Source organism: Lytechinus pictus, chromosome 2 (assembly GCF_037042905.1).
Source record: "Lytechinus pictus isolate F3 Inbred chromosome 2, Lp3.0, whole genome shotgun sequence".
Classification (NCBI taxonomy): domain Eukaryota; kingdom Metazoa; phylum Echinodermata; class Echinoidea; order Temnopleuroida; family Toxopneustidae; genus Lytechinus; species Lytechinus pictus.
In genome coordinates this window covers 3475413-3501142 of record NC_087246.1, presented here as the reverse complement: position 1 = coordinate 3501142, position 25730 = coordinate 3475413, and the positions used below count along the sequence as shown (strand labels likewise).

Below are 25730 nucleotides of genomic sequence, written 5' to 3'. Positions count from 1 at the left end.
TCTATCACCATATTACTTGTGAAATAATTTTTGCAGTAGTATAGACAAACCAGTCATCTGTGACACCCCATCTCTCTTCTTCCATTGTGTGTATATCTCTCTCCCTCTCAAGGATCTCTCTTTCTCGCTTGTTAAGAAAATGTAAAACAGAAGTCTTGGGGGAACTGCCCCCAAATTCAAACACCAAGATAAAAAATGAGAAAAGGGAAGAAAACGAAAGGTAGAGGAGTGAATATGGAATCATTTTTAAATACCATGTCAAAATCTATTACAAAATTGGATGAGGGTCTTTTTTTTGCTCGCTAGCTTGACTCGCTTGCAATTTTCTTTTGTTATAAATTTTGCTCCACAATATTCATCATCATTATACACAATGCTTTGCCCACTCAAAGTTTTGAGCTTGTTACGCCATTGACACGAGACATTTGAATTTGACCATTTTTGTCAGAATATCATTCAGACTTAAACCATTCTTGATGACAAAACAAAGAAGTAAAATATCAAACTTATCTGCAAATGTAGTCATTGTCTACTGTATTTGTTATCCTAATCATAATAAGATCTATCATTATCATCATTATAATTATTTTCATTACTATTATTATCATCATTGTTATAATTATCATTTTCATTATTATTTTATTATCATTATTATCATTATTGTCATTATCATTATTGTTATTATCATCATTGTTGTTGACTTTTCATTATCATCATTATTCATTATTTTATTACCACTGTCATTATTATTCATTATCATTGATAATGACAACAATGATAATGTATAATAATCTTTATATATATAATAATCTACTAGTTCTGGTCTTGATTTTAAATCCTATTTATCTATGAAGAGGTGATTGTGGCTCAGTGGATAAGTTTCTGGACTTTGAACCACCAGGTCCAGGGTTTGAATCCCACCGCAGCACTCGCGTCCTTTGGCAAGGCGCTTATCTACATTTGCCACTCTCTACCCAGGTGTAGTAAATGAGAACCTGGTAGGAGGAAATTTCTTGAATGCTTGAGTGTCCGATAAGAGTAGCCGTGCTAAAGCTGGGGCAATAGTATACAGTGCTTAGAAACATTGTATCAAGCGCTACAGAAGTGTTGCATATTTATTATTCATTAATAATCGAATTATTTCAGACCTATTATATATATTGCATGTCATTAAGTTATTTTTTTTGCTGAAAATGACCTGATGACCCTTCACCCAAATTGATGTGAGTACAGTTGATTTTTTTTATCATTGTTATGATCAATCATGTATAAAATGGCGTGTTGATGACATCATGATGACTTAATGACATAAAAAATAGAAGCGTTTGGTGATAATGATGATAAGGACGAAGATGATATGATAATGAAGAAGATGATGATGATAATGATGATGATGAAGAAGATGATGATGATAATGATGTTGATGATGATAAGGATGATGGTGATGATATGATGATGATGAAGGAGAAGATGATGATAGTATTTTGATGATTTTCCTTTACAAGTATCTAAAAAGATTATTTCATCCAACACATCAATGAATACAAAAGATAGATCAAGATTGTATTTGCAATAAATTTGGTGCTTTTTATTGAAGCTTGCCAATGTAAATACCATTGCTTCTGAATATTTAATTGTTTCATTTCATCTCCATTTCATCTCATTTGGTCTTTTCAAATTTGCAGTAAAAACACATGAAGCCTCTTATCTTCCTTTTCTGCTCACTTCCTTTCAGAAGTAATATATCATTACAATTCTTAAGAATACAGAGACAGCAACCTAAACCACATAATATATCATAAATATATTGATTTGAATTTACAAGTAAAGAGAATAGAGCACATAAAAAACAAAACCATAAATTTCATATCACACTCATTTACCCCCAGCCGACCTCTCATTCATATGTCCATTCACTTACAATTGAGGAGTTGTAGCTACATGAATTTAACTTGACAAAGCAATTCCATTTGGATGGCAAAATAATTCATATTTATCTCACAAAATTTAAAAAGATGACACCATTGAACTATCTAGTCCTATAACTCAGTGTTGTTGCTGATGTTGCCAAATGTACTCTGAACTAACTAGGAATTCAGGGAGATTTCAGTGTCATTTTACAATGACTATCGTAAAAAAGCGTGATATCTGCCCAGTAAAATTAAAATAGACAATGATTGACCAATCAAATTGCAGGGATTTTGATACCCATTCTTTAATAGCACATGTGTGTACATACACTTTCATGATTTGGTCTACTTTCAATACAAGATTCAAATCAAAGACCCCTTATTCCTTCTGGTTACAAAGCACTATACAATTACCTACACTAAATAAACATAATGGCCACTCAACAGTGATCAATTTTCAAATGAGACCAGTTGAGGAATAAAAACATCATCTTTATTGCTCAACTTCATTAATAACAGTTAATTAAGTTCATCAACAAAATAAGTGGACCTTTGAGAGCTTCTTGAAGTGATTCCTTAGGAAGGTCAGTAGAGTATACTACAGCATTAGCAGCGATAGCAGTGGAAGAAATGTAACCAGCACGTTTGCACAGTTGTGCAATAAAGAGCAAAATTAATGTATATCACAGTCATGAGTGATAATGCAATCTATATATATATAGAGTTACTCATTGTCATCTAGCATAAAGCCTACACAATCATGTCCAGTTTATTCCATGAACATATTGCTCATGGGGTAATATAGTAATTGACTTTATGAATAAGAAACCATTTAATGATTAAAGGCACATTGAACAAATGTATTAGGGATCACTATGTCGCAAATGACCAGATGCCATTTTCATATTGCATATTTAGTTGTAATTTTGACTATTGAATATCATATCTCAAACCTACATTAGTGTAGAAAAAAATTGCCAATGAACAGTAATTCTCAAAGAATGCTCCCTTAAGAAATTAAATAATACTATCATCAATATTACCATTCTTGTGTTGATTATGAAGGCCAAACAAATGAATATTACTAGTACAGGTTGACTAGCAAAGTTTGAAATTGATTCTAGCTGTTAGCAAGTCACCAGTGTGGTTTAATTTAACATGGTGTATAGTAGCAGGATGAACTTTAACCCAGGGGAGTGAGATTGACATTTAACAATCCATGATTCATTCCTTTAGAGCTTAAGGCATCATTTGAAACCAATTATCAATGCTATAAAAAAAAATGTCAAAGCCATTTCATGCATAATTTCAATAAAATAAGAATGAACATGAAAATAAATAAGTGTGATATAATTTTGGATTTTCAAATATATCAATTTCACTTTATGGCTTTGTGCAGATCATGACTGAAAAAATAGGCTGGCATTATAGACTAAACCCTGTTTACATTAGACTTGGAGGAAATAAACAGATTTTAAAAAGTACAACAGATTACACTTTATGCAAATTGATTGTGTTAGCATTCTAGTTGCAGTCATTTTTCTTAAACATTTCAAGAGTTTTCTTTTTGTTGCAATTGTTAAAGGAGAGTGAAACCTTTGGAGCAAGTTAGCATGTCTGAAAGAAGAAAATCAAAAAAATGAAATCAACAAAAGTTTCAGTAAAATTGGACAAGCAATAAGAAAGTTGTTGAGATCACTCATGCTATGGAAATCTTCCCTTTAGCCGGGCAAACAAGAACAAGATCTGTGATGTCACATATGTACAATTCATAGAGATGTATTATATGGACCCTTGAGCAATTCGGTGGATTCAAAATATGGTGCGCCATCTATCGTTGGGTACAGGCCAATTGTCTATCTTCGTGGTTGACATCACATGCAGGCGCAGACAGCGCAGTGCTAGTGTACTGTGATGCTTAAAAAATGAAAAACATATGGCAGGAATTCATCAAATACAGTCTAAATTACGCAAAGAAATATTCAGGCAAATTCCTCTCCCATCTCCTGGACCCTAGTAAACAGCATAGCCAGTCGAGCCGCTTCGGCCAGCGCTGAATAATTGTATGCATGCTATTTAGTACTAACGCATGCAACAGATGTCGACTTCTTCCCATGAGGAGTTGCGAATTTTGGCCTGTCAGCTGCAACCAATATATTGTATGGTGCACCGTATTGTGAATCCACTGAATGGCTCGCATTAATTCGTATGCAATGTGGCAGTGAAGAAATGAACGAGCAGCTGCCATCTTAAAGAGGGCAAAGGCATTTAGTTTATGTAGCTAATGGAAGAAAGTTAGATGTATCAACATTTTCCACGTGTGGGACTACAAATTCAGATGACATATTTTTATGATATCTATGTAATCTGCTGGACAATGGTAGTTGGAGTTGGCAAAAAATGTGTGTGGGGGGGGGGGGCATTGGCGCTTAAATATGCAATAACGTAAATGATTTTATACCATTTATTAACCCCCTCCTAAAAAAATCTTAAAAAATAAAATACATGGGTAGCACTCACGCCCGTGTTGCAATAATTCTGGGTATTTCTATAGATTTTCTTTAATAGAGGTCTAATGCACATATCAATTTTATCTGGATCTTAAAATTTTCCTAAAAATTTAATAAAACTTGCTAATATTTAGCAAATAGGGGGAGGGGTGGGCCTTATGGATGTCATTCCATAGTTGGTGCCCCATTCTTTTAAAATTACCCTTTTTATCTATTTTTATATCCTTAGTCCTATATCAGGCAAAACCAGATTAATTCAACTCTAATTTTGACGTTATTGGGATGATTTCTAATGAGTTTGATCACAGCCCAGTTGCATTTCATGAAAAAAAACACCAAAACTGCCCAGGGGCACTTTCAGGAACTTCCCCCACAAGCCAATTGATATTTACAATATGAAATTTAGAATTATTTATGATTTGTATTATGATAGAGAAAATGAACACTTGATTACAAAAAAGGGCACTATGTAGGTGGTCTGTCATATATGTATATGATAGATCTTTCTTTCTTTTTTGTTTACTTTAATAGATTTTTTTTTTCCTACAAGATCTTGTAATTGGGCATGTCAATTTCCTTGATTTTCATGTCATGTATAGATGTCATAGTGGGCATGTCCTGGCTATTTTTTAAGATCATATGCATAGGTGCACACGTGTCTTGAATTTGTACATTATATTCTGAGCAATTTGATACCACATTCAGCTTTTTTATGATCAATTATCGGAAATGTGCGTCCATAAAAGCATGCATGTGAGCTCTAATAATAGGTCATATGTGGGCAAAAATATGCCTCTATAAAATTCGCTATAGCTCATCAGAAAAATGGGGACCCCAATTTTCTTTTTCATGGTTGGTTAGATTATGAACAATAGATATGATCTCATGTTGTATTTGACCCTCAATAACATCGTGATGGCATCAATGGCATCGGAATTTGAAAAATACAGTTTTGCATTTTATGACGTCATCACATTTAGGTAAATTTGATTCTAATGAATTCAAATGCTTGCAGCTTTCTCACAATTCATTCAATCTTCCTGAAACTTTCTTCATTCTGTTTCTTTGATTTTTCTCTTATATATGAATTCAAGTGGTTTCAGGGGTTTCATTCTCCTTTAAACATATTTTGGTCTTTATGTGGGCTACATAAACGACCATGGTCTCCTGCAATACAATTAAAATGTCATCTTTTCTTTATCAATCTTTTATCTCTTGTTAGCCCTTTTATGGACAAAACAGACTGTTCTTAAGTTCAGCTGGCTGTTTTTGTAACTGAGACACATGATGCAGACTGGAATGCATTTCAACCTCATAACACTGCATTGATTCATTTTACATGCTTTAGCTTTTCTTTTATCTTTCTACAGAATCCTTAATAGTTCAAGAGAGGATTCTTCTTTTCATTCTTTTTTTTTCATTGCACATGGAGTAAGAGAGACAAAATAAGGTGACACGAAGGCAAGGGGGAGAGGGGGGGGGGGAGAGAAAAAGAGATAAAGAGAGAGAGAGAGAGAGAGAGAGGAGAAGGAGTCAGAGATAGGAGAAACAGAGTAGTAGATAAAAATAAGAAAAACAATAGAGGAACACATTAAAGACAAAAATTCACTTGCCTGTAAGAAATACACACTTCTTTCACTGCAAAAAAGTCATACTCTTCATAAATATCTCTGTTATAAATTTAATGCATTGCTCTTAGCAACCATTCATTTCATTTCCATAACTACATTATCTTTCACTTTACCGACCCCGTTTAAATTTAAAAATGGAAGCAAGTTTATCCATGTAAAGTTTATTTTTCACGTTATTCCGTAAGTACAGTGCCTCTTGCTCTTCAACTCTTCTCCTCCTTATATCCTGATCACAGTGGAATGTAACAATGTTGGTTTTCTTCAATTATTTTCATTTATAGTTTTCTATGAATCAGACTGTAAGTAGTCATTACATGATCATTCAGTCTAATATTACACACAAACTTGGTTTGAAAGACACAACCTGCAATAGTGTGTTACATAAGGCTTTTCTTATGTTAAATTTCAAAATGACTTGGAATTGAGAAGAGGTGCAAATACTGAGGGATATTTCAGGCTCAAGTCAGGATATGATAATTCATTTGTTTTATTAATTGATAAATATTTTCAATGTAATTATTCATTTGCCACTTTGAACAAGGGCAATCAGATACTTTCTAATAATATTTTGTTTGTTTTACGAGTCATTTGTAAAGCTGTGTGTTGGTAACTTAAGGACAGTCTGATGATACACCATGCATGCTTTGTGTCAGTCTTATGGCTTCCAAAAATTATATTCATGATTGATAATATTTATATTACATCATTAAAAAGAGAAAAGACTATACAATCCCCCATGCGTGAAATTCTTTTATGCCTTTTACCAGTACTTAATAAATAGTCTATGCTAAATTTGGAATTACATTTGCACAAGAGTAGATGACATTTTTGTTTCATGAGCCCTATCCCAATCCTAGAACCTTGATAATTAATCAACAGCGATAGTGAGCTGTCCCAGCCGATAGTCTGTAGCACACAAGGGTTCCCGCCCCTGGAAGCGTCGGTTAAAGCGCTGTTGGAGTTTGGCCCGTAGCTGCTGGCGCTGCCGGTGAACAGATTTGTGATTGGCACGGAAGTCTCGGATCTCCTCCTGGGAAATGAGTAACTCCTCCTCATTCTCAGCCAACACAGACTCAGGCTGGAAGAGAAAAAGATCATATGTCATATGATTCATACCATTTTTATGATAATTTCAGTTATTTGCAGACAATGGTGATGATAATAAAATAAAGACATAACAGGCCTAACAATGCAAGATGAATCTGCTCTGACTTACAAGGAAACCCAACTCTATGGACTAAGATCTTTAGTCCCTTCCATACTTTCAAGGATGGAACATGGATCATCAAGGATCTCAATTTGTGGTGATCCAGGGTGCCAAATTGGTATTTTTCTAGCATTGTCAGAGCAAAAGCAAAGTTAACTGGGTATTTATATGCTTGATGAGCTCCCGAGAGTGAACACAGAATACACAGAGCACTGATGTTACTGGGTCCTAACACATACTTTCACAGTGGCTTGCCTTCTCTACTGGGATATCTCAAGAGTATTGGCCAAGTATTCTAACATGTTTTTGCTAATCATTAAACCAAAACATGTTGTTTGATACAACAAAAAGCAAACAAAGACCACAAACATCACATGAGATGGAGGAGGGGATGGGTCAAACCGTGGCTCCTTCGACATCATATTTACGGACATTATGAAAGTTGACGGAGAACTGATGAGAGAAGCTGTAAATAGCTTCAGAAACTTTATGACGATCGACTCAGAAACACTTCACGAATGCTAACTACTGAATTGGACCAAAGATTGAGAAGCAGAACACATTCTATAGCAGGGCGCTTGATCCAGGGATTAAGCTTGCCATAACCCTCCGATACTTGGCCTTGGGCAATAGCTTTTAGGGTATCCTGCAGTGCAATGTCAATTTTCATCCCTTGGGTATGCCTAGACTTCATAGATACTTTTTTCGACAGAAGTAACGATCTGTCCCATTAGCCTGCAAACAGGTGTCCCCATGTCTCAATGCAAAGTGGAACTTCCAATATTGCTTAGGAACAATTGACAGGAAGCACTGGGTAATCAAATATCTAGGTTATGCAGAATCTGTCTATTTTGATTACAAGGGATTCCACTTGATTCTTCTATTAGTGCTAAAGGATGCACTGTGCAAATCCTCTTCATGGATATTGTGGCTGGTGGTGCTGGATCACATACAGGAGTCTTCAGTAAGACTATTCTTAAGAAGAGTTTTAAAAAGCTGGCATGATTGGAGTTCTAGATCCTGATCCTATACCAAACAATGATGTACTAATGCTGTATTTCATTGTTAGTAATTAAGCATTTGTCCTCAAGACACGGTTGATGAAGCCTCTGCCGCAGAGAAACTTATTTAAAGAAAGGGTCTTCAAATACAACCTTGAAGAACTACAAGAACTACAAGAGCTTGAAGAGTGGTGAACTGCTTTTGACTGCTAGCATCAAGATTCTAAAAGGCTCCTTACAACCATGCACAAAACATCAGAAAGAGCCAGCACAATAAAGATGGCCTGCTGTGTATTGAAGTGAATCTTGTGAATCAATTCATATATGATCCTTGAGGTAGCCAAATTTTCCAGAATCGACTTCTGACGATTAGTGTACCTCCTTACTTCTTGACCCAACTCTTTGTTAGTTTCCAACACTTTTGATGTACACTCCTCCAGCTCTGAAGCTTTCTCCTCAAACAGCCCGTTTTTCACATCTGCCAGCTTGTATTCTTTCAGCCTTCTGTTGTACAGAAATTCATGCAATCTTAAGGGAAGGTGTCTTCTTTCTTTTTGAGAGCTACCTATGTTATAGGATGACTTTCAACAACTTCTTCTACCTGTGATGTTGCTGCTGCCACTTATCTACCATTTGATTTTATTTCACTGGCAGGAAGAGATGGATTCAGAATGGAAACCCTTTTGGCTAGAGCCCGAATTTTGCCACTTCTTGTCACCGGCATCTTGTTAGATTGAAGTTTCTTTCCTTTGCAACATCTAAAGCAGATGGCCATGAACACAGACTAATGTTCACATACGCAAACAAAAGAAAAATTTTGACCCCAGATACACCTAGTATCATAAAGGGCCTCCTGGTTCTTACACGGAGCCTCCCGGATGCATTCGGTAGCTATACGGATGTACAAGGATGAACACAGATGATTATCCGTCAATGTTATCCAGGATGAAAAACTGAACATGTTCTATTTTCTCCCGGATATGCTGGTACATCAAGGATGGCTCTGGATGAGTAGCTGGTATGTATATGGTAATACCAGACTGTAACACAGATGACCCTTGATTGACAATCCAGAATCATCTGTGTTGCATCCGTAAAGGTGTAAGAGGGGCTTAAAGGGCTACATTGTGTGACTTTGTTAATACTGTTAATTTATGCATTAAATTGGAATTTAACGTCCTATCACTTTTTTTTGCAATTTGGATTTATTGCGCAAATTGTTGATTGAAAAGGGGGGGGGGGCCTCTAAGCTTGGGTTATAGCAGCTTGGATTGTGAATAATCCATTTACAAGACTGTAAATTCTCTCTCTAGTCTTACCTCTATCAACATGTCCTGTAACCGCATTGTCCAACCTACTGCCCTTCTAAGTTGGTCTTCATTAGCGCACTGACATATTTTCTGTACTTGGGAATTCTCTCCCCTGTCCTCTTGAATCTGTAAGAATAAAAGTAAGAAACATTCAGTAACTAGAAATATCACTAAAGTAATATAATACCCCCACCCTTTGCTGTTACCATGGTGATGCAGTTTCCAACACATTAATCTTGCATGTCTTTACCCCAAGAAGAATATTTGCGTCAACTTTCAATGGCACAGGCTAAAAATTGGGGAAGTACTTTGATCCACAATGAGTTTTCCTGGATTTTTTGCCATATATGTGGTTACCATGGCAACACACTATCTGACAAATACCAAAAATGTGTATTGCACAAATACCAAAACTGCGTCTTCCCATTTCATGAGAATTGTAATTGCACCAAGATCTGATAAGTTGCCAATCACATCTCAGTACAATTGCAACAATGCAACAGCTCTGCAACTTGCTGCACCTCCATGGCACATCCTCTTTTACGTGTATGTTGTCAGCACTGGAGCAACGCAGCAGATTGGTCTTGATGTCATCGTCTACAGCAAATCTGATTGGCTCAAATTATCATAATCACAGAAGAATCATAGGAAAATTTTACATGTCAAATGTCTGAGATTTCGTCTGCGATTCTTCTGCAACAAATCGGATCGCAGTTACAATGCATTGCCATTGGATCTCAGTGTAATTGCGTAGCATAGTGTGCACTGGGCTTAAGAAACTAAAGGCAAAACAATTTGGTTTATTTGTTTACTCCATACTAAGATGAGAGGTGAATGATATAACAGGAATAAGGAAACATGTGACACAGGAAATTAAAGGAAGACAAGGAAATTATTTCATTTCCTGGGAGAATCTGTTTGAGGAAAAAGAAACAATGTGAATTATAAGAAACCATCTGCAGTAATTCAGGGGGCAGTAAAGAAAAAATGGGTTTCAACTCTAGGATATCTTAGTATCACAACTATGCCACCACACAAAATTCTAGCTAACTTTTTATTTCCAAGTCTTGCTCATATTTTGAGACCATTTTCATGAAAATCGGACACACTGTCATGACGCTGTGTGACATTTCATACATGCATGTCAACCCCAAAATTGCTCAAAAATGTTATTTCAAGTACAAAATATATGTAAACTGTGTTTTCAACCAAAAAATACTAAATATATGGTTATTTCTACTTCCGTTAGTTTAAATGGATGAATTTTATGTTGCTTATGATCACAAGAGGGTCCCATACAAAGCTCATCAAAAAACAAAAAATCAAGAGAGAAAAAAAAATCAACCTTTTTTGGTATTTGTTTGAAGTGTCAAAATGAATATTTTCACTGAAAATAAGCACTCTACAACTGTGACTTTAAGGCAAAAACATAATATTCCTGCAGTTATTTGGATAATTAATTACTTTAAAAGTATAAAACTTTTACTTCACTTATTAAATTGTAGTTTACATTCATATTTTTTGTGGTGATTGTTTGGTTGACAGCCGAGAGGGGGGGGGGGGGTCAAATCAACCTACCCAACAAATAACCCAGTTAAAATATGGTTAAGCAAGATTTTTTAAAATAAAAACAATCTTTCTTTTTAAATGTGAGGGAGAAAATCAGTATATCTGAATAAACGTTGATTAAAGTCACAATCATAAAGAGTCAATCAAATAAATAAATACTACATCTCTTACTATTAATATTGTGGTCCTTAAAGAAATACATGTACCATATTAGTCATTTATATTTCAAAATATTATAATTGTCATATGAAAAAATTGTTTGTTCCATCTCTACTTTTACTACCTAAACCACATGTAATTGTATGATTTAAATAGGGGAGCTACATACCATGCTGTGTATGATGTGTACTTTTCAGAATATATGGGGGTGAAAGTTAGGATATTGGAATAAATAAACATTTGTTTATTAGACAACACAATTAAAGTCGCTGGGGGTATTAACCCTAATAGTCCAGGGGTAATATGATTCTTGTCACTCCCTTAAGATCTCAGCCGCAGATAGCGCGATTGTTAACAAAAATTTGCAGGATGGTAGACAATGACATAATCTATGTGGTTTCTTAGGTCAATTGCATCACTATACTTTTTTTAAATGAATTAATTATGCAAATTCATTCATGAAATCATATTTCTCTCTCTAATTCACTAAATAAAGCTCCTGGCATGCTATTTTTGTGAAAATATGCATTACAGCATTGCTAATTTTCCCAACTAGATTGTATCAAAGCAAATCAGGCCCATCCATACCTCTGAATGAGAACAATGTGTTGTTGGTAATGGTTGACCACCATTGCACTTAAACCGTCCTTTGACCATAGTAGCATCACCATTGCCTTGGGTGATATCACAGTCTGCACAGATCTCATCCTCACCATTACATTGGTCTACATCTTCACCTGGTTTATACAAAAGATAAAGAGAAAGATTAGGGGTACATAAACAGGTATGATACATGAACATTATGCACAAAGGAATTTTGTTTTACAATCAATAGAGATCATCTACTGCTCTGTATATTCCACACTTTGCCCCATATGTTCAAGTCCTAGTATTCCCGGAGCCAGCGATGTCAGCCTTCCTAACAGTCCGGGAGCCAGTGGGTCAGCCTTGCTAAAAAGGTTGTATGTATGCCCCTTAGTAATAAAATGAGCGTCTGGCTGGTCATTGGTGGTGGGTGTGGCCAGGAGGGCCATGAAAAGAACCCCTCAAAAACTAAGCTAGCCAACTTAAAAATTAACGTTCTGAAATAAGTGCGATGTTGTCGTGCATAGCATCAGGGTCATTGAAAAAAAATGCCAGACATTTTTTATGGTGGCGAGTAGCCACAAGATGCAAAAAAGTGGTGCGTCAAAAGTTATGAATCTTAAGTGGTCTGAATTTGTTCTAGTATAATGCAAAAGACCTTTCCAGCTAGGTGACCCCGCTGGCTCCTCCCTGGCTTGTCAACGCCTGGAAAAGGCTCGTTTGTCCTCTGCCTGTATAATTGGCTTAGCCCTAAAGTATGCAGCTTAACATAAGTCTAGTGCTTTTTCACAAGATCTGATATCATAAAATAATCCATTACCAAAAAAGCTAAATAAAGAGAATGTCTTGAAACATACTCAACCCCAAAATTGAGTAGAATGGATGTTGTAGAAAATAACATAAATAACAAAGATACACATTGCCTATGAATCTACAGAGAGATAGAAAAGGATGATTCTTTAACCTAATAAGACAGAATTCTTTTCTTCATGGGTGATGTACATGCAATCACCCATGATGTAAATCTACAGTATTATTCAAATTAATTGATGATAAATCAATTATACTAATTTATGCTTGAACAAAACTATAAAAAGCTATAGATGCAGAAAAGAAGAAACAAGGAAAAGAAGCTAGTGCTACTTACCTTGCATGATATCATCATCACAATGATTACACATGCCTTCAGAACAAGCAATATCTGAACTGTCTCTAGAGCTCTGGTCTTCTCCACACTCCACACCACTGGAATAGTCTACATTGTCTGTACGATAGGTAGACAGATGATGGACGGCATCCCCTTGGCTTAGGGAACATGTACTGCATTCTAGGTTGGCTGTATTATCATTCAAATCATTGGCAGGATCACACTGGAAAAAAAAATGAGTGAAAATAGTCATAATTAATGGTTCTTCTCTTATACAATGGAGTTAAAAAAAAATAAATACCACCAACATGGTCAAAGTTCACTCACCCAAATGACCTTTGACCTTAATCATGTGACCTAAAACTCATGCAAGACGATCAGTCATATTTGATTACCCTACGTTTCATGAACTTGGTCCATCTAATTTTTAAGTTATGATGACATTTCAAAACTTTACCTTAGTTTAGATTTCAATGTTGATGACGATGCCACTACTATAGTCTTACTCTGTTATGCAGGCGAGACAAAATGACCATGAAAATTAAAAATCCTATTAAACCTTTGGTTAATTTTTTTATTGATCGCCTAGTGACCTGAAATTACATTAATCTATTTGCCGCTACTAGATAACCATTATATGTACCATAATGAAATAGATGATTATCAGTGATACTTGAATACCTATATATCCATGTTTCATGTACTAGGTCCATATAATTTTTAAGTTATGACATTTCAAAAACTTAACCTTCATATCAATGTTGATATTGCCCTCGCCACCGCCAGATTTGTAAAAGTGGTACCTATAATATGGCTCTGCTATGCAGGTGGGACATAAATAAATTTGAATAATTTTGGAACAACCAAATATACAATTTTGTAGATTACATCATGGGTGACATGCGTATCAATTTTCATTGCTTTCATGCAATCAACAGCCAAGATTTGACTTGATGGTGGGGGCATTCCCAGTCTTTCCAGACTCCCAAATACCTGTCTTATTAAGGTTAATGTGAAAAGGTGCAGTAAACCCATAAAAAAAGTTTTATTTACCTCACACGATCTTTCCTGAGGAATAATAGAAACCTCCACTTCCTTCATGACCTGTGACCTTTGACCCAAGTTCTTCTCCGTTTCAGGTGAAGCGTTGCTTTTGTTTTTCTTACGAGCTTTCTTCTTGAGTTTCTTCTGTTCTTTCTTCTCCCTCTTGGCTCTGTCAGCCTCTGTGATTTCTTCACATACCAGCTCTAATCTAGACATGCCTTCCTTGGATTCTAAAGCCATCTGTTGAAGAGATTAGTTTAATAATATTGTAACTGCATCATACATTATGAGGGTACATTCAACTTGGTTAAAGATCTAATCACACTTATTTATAATCCGGAGCTGTGTTTTAGTGAGGCGTTGTGAGTGATATGATGTATTGGGATGAAAATGCAGAAAATTATACATAATAAAATTGCACTTTTATTTGAAGATTTTGTGGATTGAATACAGTTATAACCAGCTGGATTTTTTTACTACACACAGGCAAAATTTATCCCTCTCTCATTGCCAGATCTGTACTGCATACTTTTTTCTGATATTAAGGACATTCCCCAGTTATGTTTGTGCGCATCCCTATCTGCTCACATTTTACCCCATGCGCAATAATGTTATAATAAGTGAACAGGTGAGTAATCAGCTACAGGTATCAGTTGATTTTCCAAGCATCTGCACTCTAACAGCAAATCTTGATGTGTAAATTTACAAAGCTGTTAGCTGAAAATAATATATGGACCAACTTTTTAAACGCCTCTTCCTCCTCAGAATACTTTACTCTGCAGTGCTGCAAAGGATGACAAATATGACCTCGAATTTGATGAAATGGGATAGTGTAGAATGTTCCTTTATGAAGATACAAGTCTTTTGACATGTTGTTTTGTGTTTGTAAAAGCACATTTGTTTCAACAAAAGTGCTGATATTTTGAAAACAATAACCCCCAAATTTTTAACGTTCATACCTCTTGAGTATATCTTTCTCTACAACCATGCAAAATTTGGTGAAAATGACATTGGTTTTAAATGAAGTACAGCATTTATTGTACTTCTTAAATTTGTTATATAAATTCTATTTCATTTTAGACATGTATCTAAATCTAAGCTCATTATTGGAGCTACGAGTTGACTCCGTATGGAACCGATATGTTGGGCAAGAATCAGAGTCGATTCTTGCAAGACAAGAACCGCTCAAGGATAGCATCTGGGCATCACAAATTTGGTCTTAACATTGCTTGAGATTTGAAGGAATAAAATCATAAAACAACGTGGTGTAATCTTTCCGCATTACAGATTTATTTTGTAACATTCTGTAGGGGATGGGGGTGCCAAAAAAAACCCTCCCCGGCTAGTTAGAGTTAAATAAAGGATCAGTACCTCAAAAGATTTTCTCAACTTGATTTTGCCGAAGGTGAGGAGTAGGTCCCAGGTTCGCTCCTCTGCTTTTAGCTTTTGATGAATCTTCTGGAGCTTCTCAAAGAGATGAAGACCAAGACAAGTTAACACCTCCTCCTGGGCGATATCAATGGTCTTTGCATGCCGCTCACGCCGTCTGGAAGGATATACAAAGAATTAAGGATATAAAACATAGTTGAATTTCCATTGGGGTACCATTTTCACAAACTTCACATACACCTTGGGAGTGCACATGTAGCACCCAAAAAGCAAGTCAACTAAAACTGTTTTTCTAAATTATTTTGTCTGTTTAAATTAAACAACCCCTTTTTACCTATTAAAAAGCCTTTGTTGATACCCTACAAGCTAACCCTTTTTGCAATTTTTAGCTGATTCATGTGTATAGTAGAGTTTGTTATAACCTTTTGAGTCTTTAAAGGACAAGTCCACCCCAACAAAAAATTGATTTGAATAAAAAGAGAAAAATCCAACAAGCATAACACAGAAAATTTCATCCAAATCGGATGTAAAACAAGAAAGTTATGACATTTTAAAGTTTCGCTTAATTTCACGAAACAGTTATATGCACACCCTGGCTGGTATGCAAATGAGGAGACTATGACGTCATCCACTCACTATTTCTTTTGTATTTTATTATATGAAATATGAAATATTCTTATTTTCTCCTCATTGTCAAGTGATACAACAATAATTCCTCCCTGAACATGTGGAATTAGCATTGTTTAATACTATATGGTTCAGTCAAGTTAGTCCTTATTGTCAAATCTATAAAAAATGAAATATTTAATAATTCAAACAATAAAAAACAAAAGAAATAGTGAGTGATGGACATCATCAACTGACTCACCTAGTTGTGCATAAGCGAAACTATAAAATGTCATAACTTTCTTATTTTACATCTGATTTTGATGAAATTTTCAGCACTATGCTAGTTTGATTTTTCTCTATTTATTCAAGTCAGCATTTTCCTGGGGTGGACTTGACCTTTAAGAAGATACTTACACTCCATGTAGGTCTGGTTCAGCCCTGCTAATGAGCCTAGCAACAAAGTCTGTATCTGTTGATAGATGGATATGTCTCTCCTCTCGACACAGTCTCAATCCTTCATACACTGCTGGATTGTAACCCTTCTCTGAACATGGTTTCACATCTCCAAATAGAATGTTGAAAGCTGTCATTACCTTTGCTTTGCAGTCTGTGCAGAACCTAATGAGTTCAGAAATTATATAATATAGACTACTTGTAAGTTACCTGAAATCAAATTCATCCAATTACCAATAATTATGTAAGATTTTTTAAATAGACATGTAGATGATGATTTTTCTTAATAAAACACAATTTCAAAAAAAAAAAAAAAAAAAATCATTCGAAGAAAATCAATAGTGCCATATTTTGGTTGTAAAAACATAATGGTTGGCAGGTCCGTTGTTCTGTGTTGGAAATTTCATAAAAACTTCATCAATATTCTTTCTGCTTTATGAAAACCAACTTATCGTTAGGTGAATTACCCCAGTACGCAAATCTGCCCACACGCAATTCCAAATAAATGTGTTATCATATCATCCTTATTCAAAATCTATGGATCTTTTCAATATACATGTATTAGTACTTTAACCCATTATGATACAATACTAGACTACAGAGGTATATTGTGATTTGTACATATGCCACAGTAGCGTAAATCTCTTGGTTCTACACATAAATTTTTGCTACTAATTTTTCATGCTCACCTATGCTTTTGTAGGTATCTCTCTGTTGTTTGTAGAAGCCCTTTTTCTGATAGTATCGTTACTTCTTCTCTACATGGTTTCTTCATCACCTCCCACACATCTATCCATACTCTATTAAAAGAAAGAAAAAATATCAAATTTTAAATCGAATCAAATCAAACACTATATACTCCGTATAAAGGAATCAAATATGAAGTCTTCAGAAGAGTTCATATTATACAAGTGATGCACAGGGTAACTAGTACATGTATGGAAGCTAACAATGGAAACTATAAGAAAGAGGGGCAGCAGAAAGAGTAAGAAGTATTTCCATAGTTAATGCATGCTCACTAGTCCTACCGATGCACAAAAAAACCTGTGTATAGTGGAATATTTTGTGAACAAGTGGAGCACCTCTGGCAGTCTCGCCTGCATTAAGCGACTCAATATAGAAGCATGCACTGACTTTGTAAACAAAGTCCTATAGATTAATCATTCACAAAAAACACCATCCATATTATATGATAAAATGTTCATTAACCCTAAATGACACTTGATCTTGATCGTGTGACCGAAGACTTGTGCAAGACGATCAGCTACACTTGATTACCCTTATATCCACCTTTCATGAACTTCATGTAGATCCATAAAATATCAAAGTTATGATGGCAATTCATCAAATACCCCCAACACAGCCAAAGTTCATTGACCTTAGTCATGTAAACTGGAACTCACGCAGGATGTTCACTGATGCTTGATTACTATTATGTCCAAGTTTCATGAACTAGATCCATGTACTTTCAGAGTTATGAAATTTAAAAAACTTAACCTTGGTTAAGATTTCATTTTGATTCCCCCAACATAATCTAAGTTCATTGACCCTAAATGAACTTTGACCTTGGTCATGTGAACTGGAACTCACGCAGGATGTTCATCGATACTTAATTACTCTTTTGTCCAAGTTTCATGAACCAGATCCAAAGTTATGATGGAAATCAACAAATATCTCCAACATGGACAAAGTTCATTGACCCTAAATGACCTTTGACCTTGGTCATGTAATAACACCTCTGATAACATTTGAAAACTTAATCTTTGGTTAACATTTGATGTTGATGACGCCGCCACCATCGGAAAAGGGACGCCTATAGTCTTGCTCTGCTATGCAAGCGAGACAAAAATCAATTTTTTTTTGCAACCATGCCTAAGTAATTACCAATGCATGGCTAGCTATGCATCCAGTAAATTCACAATGCATTGACACATGACAAATTTACCAGGTGCACGGTTAGCCTAAAATTATACAGAGATCCTTTGTGAGAAATCATGACCATGAACTGATCATAACAATGCCTACTAAAAAACCTTCCTTACTGCACTCAGAATGCCAGATATACTCTCACCTAAGCTAGGCCTTGGGGCTTAAGGCTAAGGACAAGCTCAGGTTGCCAGGCTCCCCCAGTTGCTGGCGGCTCCGAAAGCCTGTGCAATGCCAATTTCATCCGCTGGTTAGCTACATGTAGCTACATGTATACATAGCTGCAGGCAAAGCCTGTAGTTTGCCCCTTTACATTACCAGTTGCTACATGTATACTTCGATGATACAAAATAGCTGGATTCTCGATTGCAAACAGACAAATCTATGCCTGTCATTGCTAAATCAAGAGTATATGTCACACCTAACAATTATCTCTATTACCTCCAAAATCATCATCACCCACTATGCATACATGAGCCAGCTCAACATGGTTTGAAGTATTCAATTATCAAAAGAACAAGGTATTTCAATACAATGCATGACCCAGAAAAAAATGTTCATGGCACTCTATATAAGTATAATTTGAAAATTACACAACCACATTGTACATAATATTATTCTTGTAAGCTCAGATTTTTTTTTATACAACTGGCTTAAATTTATGTGATATAGTCCATATAACACAGCGATATGAGCCTTTTTTCAGCACTAATCAGAAAACCTCTCAATCCAAGTTTTATTATGAAAAAGTATGTGGAGCCAGATTCAGCTAAGATGATTTGTTTTCTATTCAAGTGGTTCAAATTATATCTATTCACGTTCAACCAAGGGCAAAATTATAAAAGATATGTCTATTCATCAGAGGGGGATAAGTGAATAAGTCATCTCTTAGTAAACAAAAGAAAATCCTTGCAGATTTATGCCCTTGGGTGGACGTGAATAGATATAATTTGAACCAATTGAACAGATAACAAATCTTGTAAGCTTAACATGACTACACAAACTACCTAATACAAATCTTGAATGGAGAGGTTGACCATAATACATGAAATTCAATCCAGTTGTAGATCTAAAGATACAAACAATACAATCTTGTCATTTTAATGTTATACATATCTTGATTGCCATTAGCTATTTTTTGTGGGACACACTATATGTAGTGAGCTCTGTGACCTTGGACCTCTTGACCCCAAACTCTAATCAGATCATTGTTCCTCCTATACGCATACATCTAAATCCATAGTTTATTGTTCGAAATAGACATCAGAAATGAAATACTCAAGAAAATTTGTTTTGTCCAATTGATCGTGGGCCCAGCAGCTGCTGTGCAGCGCCAGATCGACGAGGCTCTATCCCTTTAATCGTTGAACGCCAAATAGGGTAGCAGCAACTTCCATCTTTTAACGTCTTTTGGTCTGACGAGGCCGGGGTTTGAACTCCCGACCTCCCGGTTGTGAGACGGACACTCTACCAACTGAGCCAACACACCAGTTGATCCACAGTTGAAGTTGAATCCTCACAGTTTTTTTTTTAGTTATTGTTGAACCCAAAATCATTTTTTTTTATTGCGAGAACATTTCACTTTCTGGAGAAAGTATCATCAACATTTGATGTCTGACAAATTGTCAGATCTGATAATTTTCCTTGACTTTGATTGGCTGAGAAGCACTGTTACTATGGCAACTGTCTGATAAAACTCATTTTTCGAAATATAAAATATCTGACAAGCCCTTTCAAGAAATGCTCCCCAGGTATACAATGACATCTGTGACCTTTGACCTTGTGACTCTCAAAACTAATCAGATCATTATGGCTTCTATATGCATACTTGGACAAAGTTGATTCTTCAAATGTTTTTTTTATTTATTGTGAGAAACAAACAGGTCAGACGGATGACCCCTCCAAAAAAAAAGGCCTCTGTCAAGCACCTATGGTTGGTGGAGGCATTGAAATGCAAAAAATGAAGAGAAAGAAAAAAATTTGGCTACTTACGATATTTGTTTTATTTTATGATTGTCTAGAGAGTGGAGTGGACATCGACGCTTCTTATTTTTCTGTAAACTTTCCAAAAGTTGTTTCTGTCTATCCCTGAAAGGCAATGGAGGAAAAGGGTAGTATTAAAGAGGTACTCTACTGAGAAGATATGGAGAAAAGTTGATGTTTCTTTGAAGAGGGATGATATTCAGTTGCTCACTCGAATTACATGTAGGTAAGATACAATCATAATCTAGTGTCGTGATTTATCGTTCCACATTTCAAATTTGCGGGAAACAGCTTGTGAGTGTCATGACTAAAACATGTACAAAGAGCAATCCCTGACACAGTCTAGAGAGTATTAAGTATTTGGCATCAGCATGTTTAGGAGAAGGAACAGAAGAGTAATAATCACAACACTGACCAACCAGAAGGAAACAGCATTTTCCATATTGAAAAATATGTGCATGACATAGGATGTTTCTTTTGGTTTAGCAATAACGAGACATGCTATCGGAAAATTGCTTGAGGTCTAACCATTGGTGCCATTCAATGTGATATGATTCAGACAGATGTCTTATCCTAAACGATTGGGCAAATTTTTTATAACCACACCACTCACTGACTTTTTACTTTGAAGCCTTGTGCATCTTTTGAGACCAAATTTATGATGCACAGATACATTGTTCCAAAATTATACATTTTTTAAATGCATGTAAGTGTCAATATTTCAGATTATCATGAAATCATTCATCCTTTGATTTAATCATCTTCACCATTGTCACCATCTTCATCTCCATTTTCATTTCTCATATTATAAACTGATGTTTTTCATTAAAAATATATATCATTCTGCTTTATAATGAGCTTGAATCTGCGGTTGTCATTTTTTTCAAGCAATTGGCTTACGATGACAATTCTCCTAATTGTAAATGTTATAATAATTTATGTGTAGATCATTTTTGTTTGGAATTATACTTTTTAGTACACTTTATCTATGATTCATGACAAAAACTGTTACAATGTTTGTTATGTTACGAAATATGATATGAATGCATGTATGAGAGAACAATAAATCAAATCAAATTACAGAAGTCCATGATTTATTATTATTATTATTGTTTGCTCATTGAATATTCACGAAGACACGCACAAAACTGTTTCACCAATATAATACAAATCTTTAGAGTGTCATAACTTTGTTATTCCTTGTCCAATTTTGATGAAATTTTCAGTGTTTTGTTTGTCAGATTTTTCTATATCTGTTCAAATCATATTATTTCCAGCCTGGAGTACCCCTTTAATTTAATGTTCTGTGACAAATTTGGTCTCAGCCAATCATATGACATGAACCACAGGTTTGCAAATGATTTGATAACAAGTCTTAAGAGAAGGGTCCTGAAAATAATCAATGTTAATTGAGTATACTGACCTTTGTACGTAGAGAATGTTATGCAGCATACGGAAGTCGTAGAGTGTACAAGAGGTTACAGAAAGCTCCGAGTTTGGAGTAATGACCAGTGGCTCTAATACATGAACATGTTTCTTGTCTCGTAGCCTTGTGAACATCTCCTCCATGCTAAGAACACAAACAGGAGGTAAAAATGACAAAACAAAATGTGAACTACTAATGAAAACCCACTAATATCCTGTTTACATCTACCTCATTCTGTGTCACACCAAATGACAGTCTGGGATGAATTCCTTATCAGAACACAAGGTGACGAAAGCGAGAATGTATGTCTCCTGTAACCACAGGCACTGTGTCATGGTAACAAGTCCTTTTCTTTTTCATCTTTTCCTTTGAATTTTCTTCCATCAAATCCAATCTATTTTTGTGATTATATTTTTCACCTTCTTTTTTATTAATTCTTTTACCTTCTATCAATCTTCCAATTTTCAGTACATAATTTTACAATACTAATATTGTGCAATTGTTGTCTGATCATCCCCCCAAAAAAATCCTGTTAAATTTTGTCCATCTTGTGGAATTTTTACCCATAGGGGAGACCGGGGTTAGTTGGAACGCGGGGTAAGTTGAAACATTGCAATTTTCTTTAACGTCTTTAAATAAATTTCTGCAATACTGCCCTCAATTTATTGTCATTATCAACGGCCATCCACCATATTACAGACAACACATGTGCAACAAGCCTGGTGAAGTTAGAAAGGAATTTTTGTTTTTTGACCTGAGTATTTTTTTTCTCTTTCAGAAATGTTTGATTATCTCAGAGAAGTTTATAGATCAAGTTGGCCAGTTTGGGGGTATAATAGACACTTAAATACCAAGCTACAAAATGAGGTTATTAATATGCCATGGTGAAGTCCTTTTTTTGTTCTGTAAGCTTATAAACATCAAATGGGCCTCTGGGGTTAGTTGGAACAAAATTGAAGGGGCTAGTTGGAACATGTTCAAACTTACCCCAAACATAATTATGAATAAAAACATTGGATATGAGAAAAAAATGTATAAAGTATTTCACACTCTTCTGAACATGTATTGTATACCATGCTTGTTTTGTTTATCAGTTAGGTCTGAGTGTGCATTTAAGGCCTATTGTAGGCCCCTAATGCAATATTTACCCTTATCAATCTGGGGGGGGGGGTCAATTTGAGCCCCCCCCCTCGAGAAATTTTGTCACTACGCCGTCGCGCGAATTTTTTTTTTTGTCTACACTGCTCGCTGACTTTTTACTTTCAAGTCTTGCGCATAATTTGAGACCAAATTTGCGATGCCTGTGTGCGTGTTTCGATATTACGCAACATTTTGTACGTGCATGTTCGGACCCAAAATTGTTCAAAAACGTGATTCCATGTACAATGTCAATGCAAATTGTGTTTTTCAACCAAAAGTCATAAATGTATGATTATTTTTTACTTTTGTTGGTTCAAATAGATTTATTTTATGCTATTTATGATCGCAAAAGAGTCACGACAAAGTTCATCGGAAAAAACAAAGGTTCGAAAAAACAAAAATACAAATAAAAAATATAAAAAAATACATAAGAAATTATATTTTTAGCAATTTTTGGTGCATATTTGTTATAAATGTAAAAATTGATACTCTCACCAAAAATTAGCATTCTACTAGCTTAATAAATAGAGTTAAAGGCAAAACATTTAAAAAAAAAAAAAATTTAGGGCAAATTTCATAAGCTTATTTGCATAATTAATGAAAAAAGTATAAACAATTAATTTTTGTCTTATTAATATGATGCAGAAGAACATGAAATTGCTGATAGTACATGTACACTTAATTGCACATAAAATCAAACGCACCCAAATATGCGGAATTCTACTACACTGTCTGCTTGCGCGAGTGGCTGTATAATAGAAAACATAAAGTTCAACGAATCCACACTTTAATATTTTGAACTTGAATAAAATAAAGCAAATAGGCTAAAACCATGTAATATTAGTTTTAAGTAGTTTTAGTATAATTCTTAATTGACCATGCAGTGTTCCAACTTACCCCATACCATGTTCCAACTTACCCCTCATTGGGGTAAGTTAGAACGTTTGTGATGGTCTTGTTCAAGGTGGATTTTTTTTCAGTAACCATAATAGAGTTAAAAATTTCATGGGGTACATTTGAAGCCCTTAGATATATGCTTCAAGCTGATATATTGATTGTTTCTCGAATAAAATCTATTTGGATTTTACAGCCATTTTTGTCAAAAATGTTCCAACTATTAAACCCCGGTCTCCCCTACCTTATAACCTAAATCACCTTTCAAGCAAAGGTACGTGCATCTTTTAACGTAAAAATTCTTCTTAGATAATGAATTTTTAACTTCTTTCCGCATATTTCTCCCACAGATTTTCGCTAGAGTTTTGTTGTAGAGATTCTGATCTGCACAGTGATAGCAATGAATTCTTTGTGTGATTGTATGCGATGTACTTTAAAAAAATACAAAAAAATGGAAGGCTGTTTTCTTGTTTTAATGTGCGGGAGCAGTGCACACTTAATTTCTCCTGTCCGCTAGTGACAGCATGATTTAAAGCTTCATTGAGGAGCATCAGATATTCACACTTTGTTGATAAAAGGACAGTTCATACATCAAAGGAGCGGATTTAATGTTGGTTGTAGGTCCATAATTCAAGCAGTATTACCTTCTTCTGCACCCGACACATGTCACAACATCTTGTAAGGATGAACCAAACATCTCTTTACTTGGAACCATGAGCGCTGCAGCAAGTTCATCTCGATTTAGCACACTACATTTCTGAAGAAAAGAAAGAATTAAATGAATGAAATCATATGCCACACAACATATTGTTTCATACTATAAAACATTGCAAAAATGCAATAACACTACAGGCCCAAATTCACAACTTTAGGTGGTTTTAAAAACCACCAGTTGAACCCATGGTTTATGCAGATTTCCGGTATAACTTACGCTTAATTTACCTCATATACTGAAAAGTGAAGTGTCCAATACTGATGCACGCCTTTGTCACATTGTGCCTAAATGACGCCTGTTGCCATGGTGAAGTATGCTATTTTATTCATGAGTCCACTGTTTAAAGAGTGGACTCATTAATTCAAACAGTGGAATAATGAATAAAATAGGGTACTTGACCATGGTAACAGGCGCCAATTTTGCGCAATGTGACAAAAGCACGCATCAGCATTGGACATTTTTTAATATATGCGGTAAATAAGCATAATTTATACAGGAAATCTATATAAATCATGGGTTCAACCGATGGTTATGCAAACCACCTTTGTGAATTATGGCCTAAAAATTGAATATCACTTTAATTCAATGAAATGAAAACTTGGTTGACATGAAAGAAAAAGAATAAATGTCAGTGTGCTGTAAACCTGTAATAAAATATTTGTTCAGTAAATGACCAAAATGACCAGCCATGCCAATATCTGAATTAAATTTGATTGTTTCATAGATACTGAGCTTATAGGGAATGCAAAATTAGACATCTCTAATAACATGCTAAAATTACCCGGTAAGAGCAACAAAATCACCCAAAAGGACGCTAAAAGTAAATAACACAAGGTTTTACTAGCACAGTTCCTGATTGTTTCAAGTTCAACTATCACTCTTGAAGTACACTGTTCATCATAGAAATTTTATGAGAACAAAAAAACAAAAAACAACAGTAGAATGCAAGAGCTGAAATAGTTGCCTGTGCAGAAATGGCTCACAGATGAACAATTGCTGAAGCATGCATTATGAACCTACCTGACGGAAACTATCAATGACAGCATGTTGGTTCTTGCTCTGTCCTTTGGAATGGTTGCAGGCTGATAATGGCGGTTCTAAGTCAGGAAGTTCCACTACCAT

At 35.2% G+C, this 25730-nt stretch overlaps 1 protein-coding gene across 1 annotated transcript; it reads right to left on the bottom strand.

Annotated features, from left to right (window-relative positions):
- Positions 1 to 1561: 1561 nt before the first annotated feature.
- Positions 1562 to 25730, bottom strand: LOC129254991 (gametogenetin-binding protein 2-like). The gene is made up of 12 exons (XM_054893538.2): positions 25629 to 25730; positions 24538 to 24650; positions 21857 to 22003; positions 20443 to 20538; positions 17214 to 17324; positions 16486 to 16689; positions 15445 to 15619; positions 14083 to 14313; positions 13030 to 13252; positions 11886 to 12034; positions 9579 to 9695; positions 1562 to 7129 (listed from the first exon to the last, which is right to left on the bottom strand). Exons 1-12 carry the CDS (start codon positions 25728 to 25730, stop codon positions 6920 to 6922), a joined length of 1878 nt encoding a protein of 625 aa, XP_054749513.2. The 3' UTR covers positions 1562 to 6919.